This window comes from Mesocricetus auratus, unplaced genomic scaffold (genome assembly GCF_017639785.1).
Source record: "Mesocricetus auratus isolate SY011 unplaced genomic scaffold, BCM_Maur_2.0 Super-Scaffold_100028, whole genome shotgun sequence".
NCBI lineage: Eukaryota > Metazoa > Chordata > Mammalia > Rodentia > Cricetidae > Mesocricetus > Mesocricetus auratus.
In genome coordinates, this window is record NW_024429209.1 from 13,164,702 (window position 1) to 13,177,433 (window position 12,732).

Below are 12,732 nucleotides of genomic sequence, written 5' to 3' on the forward strand. Positions count from 1 at the left end.
ATCAAGGCTGCCCTCTGGGCAGACGGGGGTGGGGCATCGGTACTGTCGGGACTTCAGTGCTGCAGAGCCCTGGGTGGAAGCTGCCCTGGGGTCAGGCCACTCATGTACAGGGCATGCCACACAGGCCACCCGACTCAGTTCCTCCTCCTGTCAAGTGCCCCAAAGGGCCCTGTCTTGCCCTCCATACTATGAGAACTTGGGGCTGATAAAAACTGACCAGGAAAAGGGGGAGAACTTCTTGACAGCTGCACCATAGACGAGCACTTAGTGGTGGCATACTCTACAATCCCAACTGAGCAGGGGACATTGAGTTCTAGGTCAGCCTGGGATACACAGTGAGGCATGTATCAAAACAAAAAACCAAAAGCAAGCAGGCAAGTAAGCAGACTCCATAACCAAGGTGATTATGGTGCTGTTTGCCTATTAGCTCTCGCAGAGACATAGGATTCCTGCAAAAGCGAGGCCAGTCTGATGTAGATAATGAGTTTCAGGCTAGCCAAGGCTACAAAGACCCCTTGTAAAAACAATCAGACAAGCAAACAAACAAAAACCAAGCTGAAGATCCCACCCCCCCAATTGCCCTGCAGGAGCCGTCCCCCCTGTGGCAACAGGGCAGTGTGGCTGTTGTAAGGCTGGTCCAGGACAGGTGTGGCTGGCTGACAGGGATGCGAATCCTGAAGGGTGGAGACACTATGACTACACCTGACCTTCCCTCACCTCTCCCCCTCTCTCCCCACACCCTTTCTTCTTTCCTCTCTGCCTGAGCCTTCTTTCTGGATTTCCCCCCTGCTCCCCTTCACCCCCCAGGGCCGTCTTCCTCCACTTTCTCTCTCTGCCTTCTTTCCGGTTCCTTTGGCTCTGTCCTGCCCCCTCCCTTCCTGCCTCCCCCCACCTCCCGGCTTCATCCTCAGCACCCACTCTCACTTCCCTGAGCCCCCTCCTCACCCTCTTCCTGTCCTCAGTGCCCGGGCTTTTCCTTTCTCCTCACTGCCCCCACTTTCTGTCAGCTCTCTCACTCCTTTCCCTCCTCTGCCCTCTCCGCCTGCGTTATCACTCCCACTATAATTCTTTTTGCCGCGTTCTACTCTTCCCTCTTTCTCTTCCTCAGCTTATCTGTCTCCTCATGCCCTTTGTCACCTGCCCCTTCCCTCCTCTCACCTTCAGGACTGCCCACTTTTACAGCCTTTCGCCTCCTTTTTCTTCTCCCTCGCGGTCTTCACCTGTGGCCATCACTTCCCCTACCTGGCCCGCGTATCCGCCTTGGGCATGCCCGACTCCCATCCCAAGGCTGGTCATCCACCCAGCCCCACCTGCGTAGGCCCCGCCCCAACCGCACAGACCACGCCCACCACAGCCTCATCCGCCACGCCCCCGCAGGGCCACACCCTCCTTGTGGCCCCGCCCCCTGGCGGCCCCCCCCCGCCCCTGGGGTCACAGGGTCGACCGACGCTCGGTAGACGCAGCGGCACCACGGAGTCACGTGGTCACGTGACGCGCTCCAACATGGCGGCGCCGTGGGGCCGGGGCGTCTCTTCCTGACAGGGCGGCGCGCACGGACGCGGCCGGTGCCGGCCGGGACGCCGGGCCCTCAGCCTCGCTCTCCTGCCCGCTCGCGCCGTCGGCCCGCGGGGCTGCCGGCCCCTGCCGGCCGGGGCCATGCAGGAAAGCCAGACCAAGAGCATGTTCGTGTCCCGGGCCCTGGAGAAGATCCTAGCCGACAAGGAGGTGAAGCGGCCCCAGCACTCACAGCTGCGTAGGGCCTGCCAGGTGGCGCTCGGTGAGTGAGCCGCCCCGGCCTGGCCCGCGCCGGCCTCCCCACGCCGGCCGTTACCCTCCGGGTCTGCTGGCCTCCGCTTCCCCCAACCCGAATCCCACCCTCCTGGCTTCTTCCGCCTCCTGCCCCCGGGGGAGCTGGTGTTGGGGCGGCCGAGACTGGCCCAAGGTCACCTGGCAACTTGGTGACAGCCAAAGCTGGTTCTCCAGCCTCCTTGCCTAGGGCCTTGCCACGACTTCTTGTCCTATTTCCTGGTTCCTCCCCTCAACCATCGCCAACTCCTCAGAAGCTGTAGCCTCCTGTGCGCTTAAGTTTTTCCTTTCCCTGGACCGTGCTGGTTGGGGTTCTCCCGCGTGAGCGAGCAGGGCAGGTGAGAGAGCTGCCCAGTTGGTGCTGAGGAACCCCGGAGGCTTGGTTTGAAAATGTCCCACTGGAGAACACTTGGGCTCTGACAGCTCTTCACCTCGAAGGCATGTCGGGTGATCTATGTTCCAGGCACTGGACAGTGTGCAAGACATCTACTCGTTTTAGGGCGGGTCCCTAAAATAAAGGTTCTGCCCAGCAAAGATACTTGTCTGATTTGTTCAATGCGGTATCCTGTGCACCTGTGACAATGCTTGGCACACAGTAGTTGCTCAGTAAATATTTGCGTGTTGAGTGGATCCATGGATTACGAAAAGAGGGACATTTCTAGCTACTAACTAGATAAAAGCTTGGTAGTTGACACCAACGTCAGTCTCCTCTCTTTTATCAAGTGCTAGTGTACCAGGCAGTAGGGACATGGCCATGAAGGAGAATTGGAATCCCACTTCTGTGGATCTTGCATTCTGGTAGAGCAGACAAAACGATACTAATAAATACTGTTGTGAGAATAAAAGCAAGAAGTGATATGGAGGACCCGAGGTCTGCTTTAGGTCAGGCGATCAGGAAAGTAACCCTTCCTGAGAATGTGTTGTTTGAGCCCAGTTCTGAAAGGCGAGTCGAACCTACCATGTGGAGTTTCAGGAGGACAAAGTTGTGGGTGGAGAGCACCAGAACATTGCACTTGCCTTCCTGCTAATTCACCACCCTGATGCCTGTGCAGTTCCATGTCGGGGTCTTCTGACAGGGACTGTTTTCCTAGCAGATAGAGTAAATAGAAAGGCTGCCTTTCTGTTAGATACATTTCTCCACTTGGTACAGGAGAGAGTTCACTTGAGACTTCACAAGTGATCTTTGCACTTTCCTGTGGAAAGTCCAGGCCTTGTGTGGGAAGCATTTGAGAGTCCTGCTCTTGGTAGGAGGTGCTTGCTGCCTGTATGATCCAGAAGCAGTTATTATTGTGAAATTTGGAGTCTGTGGAAGGGATTTACCGAGACCTGAAGTTTTAAAGCTTTTCTGTTTTGGAAACCAGGGCTGAGAGGTGGGTTTTGTTTTATTAGGAATGTTGGGTAAGCATTAGAAAAGCAGCTTGTGAGTTAGGCATGAGCCTCCTGTTCTCCATTATTGCCATAGTTTTAATTTCTTGTTCAGAAATTTTAACATCAGCTTCCGCATTGCTAGGACCTACTTATAAAATTGTCCCGTGGGCCATAACATTGATACATTATTAGATATTCTTGGATCATGTTTTTGTTTAGAAGTTCAGATTTTTCCAACTCAGGTTGTAGAAATACACATTTGAATTGTACATATGTGTGTAGACATGTGAGCATACATACATGCATGCACCCTACATACACACACGTTTGTAAGAACAGGAAGTAACCTGACTCTAGGTTATGTGAAATTGGAGGGATGGCTCCTTGTTACCAGTGATTAGGGAACTCACACAGGGCTGGTTTAAGGGAGCTATCATTTAGGAAAGTAGCCATATGCATAGTTAGTGAATAGACTTGCTTTTATTCCTGAACAGTAAAAACACAGTACATGGTGTTCCTTCACTCTGTATCTCAAGGCCTTGTCTTGGTCTGAGTAAACCCGTTTGAGAAGAGAAATGTGTGGGACTGGAAGTGGATAAAATGTTTGCAGCATGAGGACCAGAGTTCAGCTCCCCAGAACCCATGTGTATATAAGTCATGCAAGTGTGGTGGCTGCTTTTAGCACCCGCACAGGGACAGGGGGTTCTTGGGGCTAACCAGTTTGCTAGCTCGATGAATTGGTAAGCTCTGGTTCAGTGGGATAAGTGGAGAGCAATCAGAAAGACATCCAACTTCAACGTTGGACCTCCATGGACACAGGTGTAGACACACATGAGTATACACTCCCACACGTGACCGTGCATGTCATGAGTGTGTACCACATATATACACAAAAAAAGAAGTAAAGAAAAATGGCTGAAGTGAGGAAGTGAGTAAAAAGTATAATATATCCTATTTATTTTTAAAGCAGGATTGTTTTCTCTTGCTTTGTTTTTTTATGATTTATTTTTATTTTACGTGCATTGGCATTTTGCTTGCATTTATGTCTGTGTGAAGGTATCAGACCCCTTAGAACTGGAGTTGAACAAGACAGTTGTGAGTCACCATGTGGGTGCTGGGAATTGAATCCCTGGCCATCTAGAAGAACAGCCAGTGCTCTTAACTGCTGGTCTGCCTTCTACCCCCCCCCCCCCAAGTATAATGTGTTTAAAGATCATGTGTAGATTGTCATTAACTTTGGTAAGAACCATAAGTGACCAATGAAAGCTGAAGCGCTTGGATGATAAAGAGTCCTGACCAGAAAGTGTTTCTGTGACAGGTTCCTGCCAGTTACAGTGGGGTGGGGGTGCAGGGCTGTATCTCATGTCCATGTGAAGCTCTGAACATTCTGGAACTCAAGGTCTTCTGGGTTCAAATCTCCTGCTGTTTACAGTTTGTCAGGGTTATACCTAGGATGATGTTAGTGGGCGCTCAGCAGGCACTTGCTGACACCATTATTTCCACAGAATCTGTGAATTCTTTCAGAAGTCACTTATTGCTCTGTTGGTTTGTAGATAAATAAGATTGTAACTATGGGACTATATAACTGGCTTCAGCAGTTAGGAGTGTCTTCTGCAGAAGACCTGGATTCTATTCCCAGTACCCACATGGTGGCTCACAACAGTCTGTAACTCTAGTGCCAAGGGATCTAACACGCTCTTCTCTGTGGGCATCAGGTACACACATGGTATACATATGTACATGTAGACAAGCACTCATCCAAATAAAATAAAAATATGTGCTTACATGACAGAAAGGAAAGGCTGTGCTTATTACAGCGTTATCTTGTTAAGTGCAGTGAAGATGAGTTGTATCTTTTAAAAGCAGTGATGATCAGGGTGGAAATAGATTGCAGTGACCGCAATGAATCATCTCCCTAAATATCAAATGCATAGATAGATGAATCGGAGTGGTGTCCTTCCAAGTCTATCTGGAGAAATCAAGAGCCTGTGAGAAAATTCTTCACCCAAGAACATTGTTGCTCTCGTCCCTTTCGTGGGGACTGGATATGCATTAATATCCAGCCCTCAGCTGGGGAATTTAATTCCATTCTTTTTTTTTTTAAGATTTATTATTTATTTATTTATTTATTACATATACAGTGTTCTGCCTACATACCAGGAGAGGGCACCAGATTGAATTGTAGATGGTTATAAGCCACCATGTGGTTGCTGGGAATTGAACTCAGGACTTCTGGAAGAGTAGTCGGTGCTCTTAACCTCTGAGCCATCTCTCCAGCCCCTTAATTCCATTCTTAAAACCTTCCTTTTATAATGATCTGACTTAGGGCCCATCTTTCTCCAAGATGTCTCTATATGGAGTTTGGAAGTTTGACCCCCCCCCAAAAAAAAACATAAAACATAAAAAATTTTAAGTGTTTTTAAATTAAGTATGGAAAGATTTGTCTACAGTTTAACTGGATCATCCTAATGATTCTCTCTCTGTCTCTGTCTCTGTGTGTGTGTGTGTGTATGATAGAATAATAATGTTAATAATTTAATATGCAGAAAGTACTATGAAAGGGTCAAAGTATTCTGCAGTTGCTGTCATGATAAAAATCTAAGAACAAGCATCTATATTTTGTAGTTACATGTCTTTGGAAATAGTCTTACACTCTGACATTTCAATGAAGAGATTGTTTTCTGTAGCTGAATTCTGAGATACATTTAAAAACTAATGGTCAAAAAGATTTTCTTTTTGAAATAGGGTTTGTCTGTGTAGTCCTAACTGTCCTGGAACTTGCTCTGTAGACCAGGATGGCCTCAAACTCACCAAGAACCTCTTACCTCTGCCTTCTGAGTGCTGGGATTTAAAGCATGCACCACTACCGCCTAGCAGAAGATCTTTTCTTTTTTCGAGACAGGGTTTCTCTGTGGCTTTGGAGCCTGTCCTGGAACTCACTCTGTAGACCAGGCTGGCCTCGAACTCACAGAGATCCGCCTGTCTCTGCCTCCTGAGTGCTGGGATTAAAGCCATGCGCCACCACTACCCGGCCTGGAAGATCTTTTCTTTCCGTAGCATTTTATGTCTTTGTCGTACTGGAAGGTGATTTCATATGAGCATGACTGAGCTAGCTTTTTCTGATTCATGATGTCTGCAGGAGCAACATTGAGCTCTGCCCTACAGATTCTGGAGTAATGACTGATTTGGGTACCTATGCAGTGGGAAACAAAGGAGCGTGGTTTGCCCACAGCGACACAGTGGGTGGACAAACGAGGCTGCGGCGCCCATGTGTGTAGCCAGTGGAGGGTGAAGTCCAGTGTCAGGCATGCTGCTCTCTGTTTGATCCAGTGGGTCACGAGTGGCCATCCGTTGAGGTATTTGAGTGGCACCCTGCAAGTGAAAGGCATACTGGCGTGGGAGGAGCCGTGGGTGGGAGGAGCCGTGGGTGGGAGGAGCCGTGGGTGGGAGGTGGGGACATAGTGAGCACAAGCAAGGCTTTCTCCAGGCTGCACTGTGAAGAGGACGAAGGAGAGGTGGCTCATGGGTGGGGTTTGTTGGTTGCTGGTTGAGTTGTTTAAATGTCATTCAGAAGAGAGACGGTTACAAGATATATTTATAAGCCCTGGTTGTGTAAATAGTCAGCATTTAGGCCTAGAGATGTTGCTCAGTGCTTGAGTGTTTGTCTAGCATGTGTGAAGGCCCAGTCACAACACAAAAACCCTCTTGTCCCTGTTAGGAACAACCTTAAATGTGAATTTGTAAAGTGTTAAAAATATTGCTACTTGCTGGGCGTTGGTGGTGCACGTTTAATCCCAGCATGGGGGGGGGGAGCAGAGGCAGACTGATCTCTGTGAGTTCGAGGCCAGCCTGGTCTACATAGCGAGTTCCAGGACAGCCTCCAAAACAATACAGAGAAACCCTGTCTCGAAAAACCAAATATATATATATATAGCTACTTAGCCGGGCATTGTGGCACATGCCTTTAATCCCAGCACTTCGGGAGGCAGGGCAAGTGGAACTCTGAGTTCCAGACCAGCCTGGTCTACAAGAGCTAGTTCTAGGACAGCCTCCAAAGCCACAGAGAAATCCTGTCCCAAAAAACGAACCAACCAACCAACCAAACAAAATAATAATAAAATAAAAAAAGAAGTTAGAAGAGGGTACCAGATCCCCTGCAAGAAGAGTTGTAGGTGCCTGTCATGGGTGCTGGGAACCAAACTCAGATCTGCTGCAGAAGCAGAATGTACTCTTAACTGCTGAGCCATCTCTCCAGCTTCCTGTAGATTACTCTGTGTTGAAAAGTTTTGTAGTGTTTCACCTTATAGCAGCAGCAGCTAAACATTGTGTTGTGTTGATAACAAAATGTAGATCATCATTTGTGGGAAAGGCTGACCCTTTGCTTATACAGATTAGCTAATCTGGCTTCTTGGTGCCTTGTTTCTGAGATGATGAGGATCCCTACTGACCTGGCTTAAGTGAGCTGGCACCTTTAGTGCTGTGAAGAAGGGGCACAGACTGGTGGTGACCTGCTGCTTCTCAGGCTTGGGTGGCCAAGGAGGAGGAGCTGGGTGCTCACCCTTCTCTCAGTGGAGCTCAGGACTGTGACTGGCTGAGCAAGTGTGTGGTTTAGCCAATGAATCCAGACCTCTGCTCTACTTGTAAATCCTGGAGAGTGAAAGCAGTGCTGAGGCAAACAGCAAGCCTGTTCCTTCCGGAGAAAAGCAGACCTGTGCTTCATCTGAGGATGCAGTCTTGAATAACTCAGGCTGGGTTTCCTTATCATGGCCCTCTGCAGGCCCAAGGGACCCACCCTGACCGCTTGCCTTTCTTTCCAGTGAGGTTATCTTAGAAAATAGCTTTATATTTGCTGATTCACTCTTGGACTCTTCCTGCCAGGCTAGTTTTGGTTAGTGTGGCATTCTAGGTTTTATGGTTTGTGGGGAGAACAGGCCTTCAGTGGTGGTATGTAAAGGCTTCCCTGTCAGTGCTGGGGAGCAGTCTGTTCATGGCTGTTGTCCTGACCAATCTGACTCTCATTCAGAGGGATGTCTTTGGTGTCACAGCTGGGATCATGATGCCAAATAAACAAGGACTATGCTGTGATGCGGCCAAAGTCACACCCTCTGGGCCATGCCAGCAAGAAGCCAACCCTTTAGGAGCCCTGGACACTGACTAGAGAGGTGGCCTGAAGGAGGAGTGAAGTCTGAGTGATGGACACAGACACAGAGGTTGGGGTGGGAGGTTCTTCAGTAGAGGACCAGCCTGACCAAAGGCTATGTGACAGAGCCCCATGTGACTGAGGCATAGTGTATTTGTGAGTGCGGTAGGAGAGCCTAGTCAGAAGTCCCACAGCGTTGTCAAAAGCAGTGGGGGTGACACAGAAGAGTCTGAAGCAGAGGAAAGGTGCTGGCACAGTCAGCCTTGTGTTCTGCAAAGGTCTCTTTGGTCACTGTGTTCACATCTTACAGGAAGGCTGACAGGATTGCTTGGGATCAAGTAAGAGGCAGTTAGCATCATGCTGGTGAGGGGATAAGTGGGTTGGGGTGATGGCAACACAAACAAAACTAAGCAAATGCATTGTCAGCCTGCCTAAAAAGTAGAGCTAAGGGAAGCTGATGACAGTTGGGTAAGAGCCTAGGAGCTAGAGTTGTTCAACCAGCTCCAGATTGCTGACTCAGTGGTCTCAACTGTCAGATGGGAAGACCATATGGGGAGGGGGAGGGAGGAGGCTCATCGAGCTACAACCCAGATCTGCCTTTGGACTTTCATTAGACAGTGTTTCATTGCTGTGACAAATATGTCAGAGGAGTAATTTAAAGGAGGAAAAAGTTGGTTCACGGTTTCAGAGGCGTCTGACCGTTGTGGCTAGTTTCATTATTGTGGGTCTGTGATGAGACAGAGCATCAGGATGGAAGGATGTGGTTTGTCAGAGCTGGTGAGAGAAACAGGTACCAGGAAGAAACCAGCCTACAGGAGCACACCCCTGAGTGATCCACTCCCTCCCGCAAGGCCCACCTCACAAGCCAGCCTTCAGAGCATACCCCTGAGTGATCAAGTCAGGTCCACCTTTGATAGCCCACTCCACATGAACTCACCTGTGGATCAATCTGTTGATGCAGTTAGCATCTTCATGAGCTAATCACCTCTCAGTGATTGGCTCTCCCATCTAGGGACCACGTCTTTAAAATTTGGCTCATGCCAAGTGGTTGGTGGTAGCGCATTCCTTTGATCCCAGCACTTGGGAGGCAGAGGTAGTTCTGGTCTACAGAGAGAGTTCCAGGACAGACTCCAAAACTACACAGAGAAATCTTGCCTGGCATAAATAAGAGAAAGAAAGAAAAGGAAGGGAGGGAGGAAGGAGGGAAGGAAGGAAGGGGAAAAGGGAGGGAGGGAGCAAGCTAGCTTGACCCTTTGGAGGGCATTCTATATACAAATCCATATCTAGATTCATCCTGTTAGACACATGAAAGCCACTGCATAGATAAGCCTGAGATTCCTAAGAAGCCTGGTCTAGAGACTGGCATGTGTTATGGGGCCTGGTGTGAGGACTTGGAGCTCTCCCTGCTGGGCAGAGGAGGTGGAGCGCACAGGGAGCAGAGACAGGTGAGAGGCACAGGGCGGACACAGAGCACAGTTCTGGGAGCATGGAGTTGGTAAGCCAGTGCTGAGAGAGGCCAGTCAGATGGGGACTGGAAGCGTGCCTCTCGGGCTGGAGACATGAGGTCCCAAGGCCTCCTGAGCTGCTTGGGTGGAGTGCCGCAGGTGCAGTCCAGACTGCTGTGGTCAGAGGCGAGAGTGGGAGGCGAGGAGACAAAGATGGGTATAGCCTGTGCTCGGCTTGCTGTCAGGAGGAGGGGGTGTGGCCCGTGGAAGGTTTCTCTTTTCTTTGGTTTTGAGGTGGTTGGCTCGGCACTTGTGACAGTTCTTCCTCAGCCGATGAATGCTGGGATTATAGGTGTGTCGCCATGCACAGCTTTAGTTTTCTTTCTTTACGGTAGACGACACTTGGGATTTCTAAATGGCATTGAAAAGGGGTGCACTGTGGGAGAGGTTAAATAATGCAGGAAAGGAAAAGGCCAATTTATGCAGGTGCTCAGCACACACAGCGTGCCTGCTTCTGTCTGCTGTACATTCTTATGGGCATTGTGGACAGGCTTGTCAGAGGGTTTCTACTTGGCTGGAGAAGCAGTGTAAAGGAGCTGACACATAGAGTGTCGAGGGTGATCTGAAGAGGATGAGAAGAGGAAACCAGAGTGAAGTGTAAAAGGTGTTAGAGAGATGCCGAGCAGGGCGCTACCAGGGGGCGGTTGTTGGTGATGCTGAAAGGCCTCTTTAGAGTGGTGACGTGTAAGCCTGGGGCTGTAAGGAGATCCACGGGATATGGTTGGGGTGGAGGGTGGCATCCAAAGTTGTAGATGGGGAGACCAGAGTCAGATCATAGAGGTTTGGCAGCCGTCAGGGTTCTGAACTTGCTTCGTTCTGTGGGAGAGAGTTGGGCAAATGAGGGCCATTGACTCCACTGTGTGAGCCACTGCCCACAGTGCTCACCTCCTTGCTGCAGCAAGCAGCTTCTGCAAGGACAAGCTTGTTTTGTTCACAGTGCATTGATTGTTGCAGGGGCTGAGGCCCTGCTCAGATGTCCACAGTCAGGAAGCAGAGAGCAGTGGCTGCTGATGCTCAGCTTTCTCTCCGTCTCTTTCTTCTCCACCAGGACTCCAGTCTGTAGAATGGTGCTGCCCACAGTTAAGGGGGTCCTCCTACCTCAAGGCAGTCTCTCACAAGCATGCTCAGAGGCTTGTCTACTAGGTGATTCTAGATCCTGTCAAGTTGACAGTATTAGCTGTCACATACTCTAGGACAGTCCCTCTGGCTGCTGTGTGCAGAGCAGTCAGGTAGTTACGGGTGGTGGTGATGGGATCCTTGTGATGAGAAGTGGTCAGAGTGGCTAGTCCTGAGAACATGAAGTCCCCAATAGGCATCACCCCCCCCCCACACACAAGGGGATCAGAGGGTGGACACAGGCAGGCCCCTATGTCGGCTTGCTAACAGGAAGCTGAGGAAGTCTTGTGATATGTTCTAACTTGTCTGTGCAGGAGAGTCAGGTACACCAGCTGTGAGGGAAGGATGTCATGATGCCAGTTAGCGAGAAAGATTGAGGAGAGCTAAGGATGATACACATGATGCAGAAAGAGGACGGGAGGGACAGACTGAAGGTATTCGGGCCCTCTCTGAGACTGGTAATGGCAACATCATAGACCTGCCTGTTGTTGGATGTCTGTTTAGGTGGAGACAGGTCAGCAGAGGATGGGATTGTGCCAGAATTGAGGCCAGAGGTCAGAGCCATGGCTGCTGCATGCCTTTCATTTTGGTAGCTGTCCTGCTGAAGGGTCAGCCGTGGGAAGGCTGGCAGTAAAGTCCGCTGGCAGCATTTGAGTAGGTGGACTAGCTGAAAGGGAGGAGCTCATGTACAGAGGCTAGCAGGCAGCTGCAGTGTCCCAGTTCCACCCAGGGCCAAGATGCAGAGTGTGGCCAGCCGTTGTAGGTGGATTTGGGGTGGAGAAGCAGGTGGTTGAGAGACACTTGAAGGGGGCAGAGCTCATTAGGATAACAGGTTATGTGGCTGTCCTGTTAGAAGAGATGCTCAGAGGTCTGAGGGCATTGGCCGATGTTGTGCTTGTTGGGCAGGATTGGATGTGAGGATTGTGATGGTCATTGTTGGGAAGAAGAGGGTGAGCTGCTGCCAGGTTGCTGGCAAATGGGGTGTTGTTTCCGTAGGTAATGGCAACACCCAGAAACTATCTCCGGGGAAATCTGTGCTTTCTAGCTGCAGCTGCCCTAGCCCAGACCTATCCCCCTCCTTTGCTCCCTCCTGCTCATTTATTGCTGCTGGCTGCCACTTTGGGAGTACAGTGCTATTATCATGTGGAGTAGTGGAGTGCAGGGGTGAGTCTGTGTGCTGTCCTCTCTCCCCGTCATCCTCCCTGCCCTCCTCTGAAGTGGGTGGGTGTGTGTGCCCTGGGTGAGGTGGCCTGCTAAGAGGTCCTCATTGAGAGGCCTGGGCTTCACATGTGTCACACTGGCTCATGAGTGAACCTTGTTCTGTCACCGTGTGTTGCAAAGTACACAGCACTGTCGCTAGCTAGTGCCAGGTCAGTGCAGCCAGCAGCTGTCCCGAGTGTTCTCTTCTTTCAGGGCACTAAGATTGTGCATTCCCACTGGCTTTTGGTTTAAGATAAGAGCTAATGTGACACTGGCTACCTGCTGTGTGCCATCATGGCAAGACTTCTTTCCTGGGGTTGCTCATACAGTTAGCTGTACCCAAGTCCTCTTGCAATCTCTAGAGTCTGGGGCTGCTTCTTGTCATCCAAAGTTTTTACAGTAGGAAGTCAAGACTCAGCTGGGAGGTGTCCATGCTTGGCTTTGCATCTGGCTGTGCTTGAATCTCACACTAACCAGTTTCCCTGGTTCCTTACTCTCCCTCTTTTTACTGAGAAAACAGTTGTGTTCTCTAAATATGCTCAGAGCTCATCTCAGCCAGAACCATGATATGGTATATCCAAGGCCTGTCTCAGCTGG

The 12,732-nt window shown here is 50.1% G+C and overlaps 1 protein-coding gene across 1 annotated transcript in view; it reads left to right on the forward strand.

The window, feature by feature from the left end:
• The first annotated feature begins 1,498 nt into the window (after positions 1-1,498).
• Arfgef2 (ADP ribosylation factor guanine nucleotide exchange factor 2) overlaps positions 1,499-12,732 on the forward strand; it is a 77,820-nt gene continuing 66,586 nt past the window's right edge. Inside the window, exon 1 of the mRNA XM_005074414.4 lies at positions 1,499-1,777. Within this exon, the coding sequence (XP_005074471.1) occupies positions 1,657-1,777 (121 nt within the window). The 5' untranslated portion in view covers positions 1,499-1,656. The remainder of the gene's footprint in view (positions 1,778-12,732) is intronic.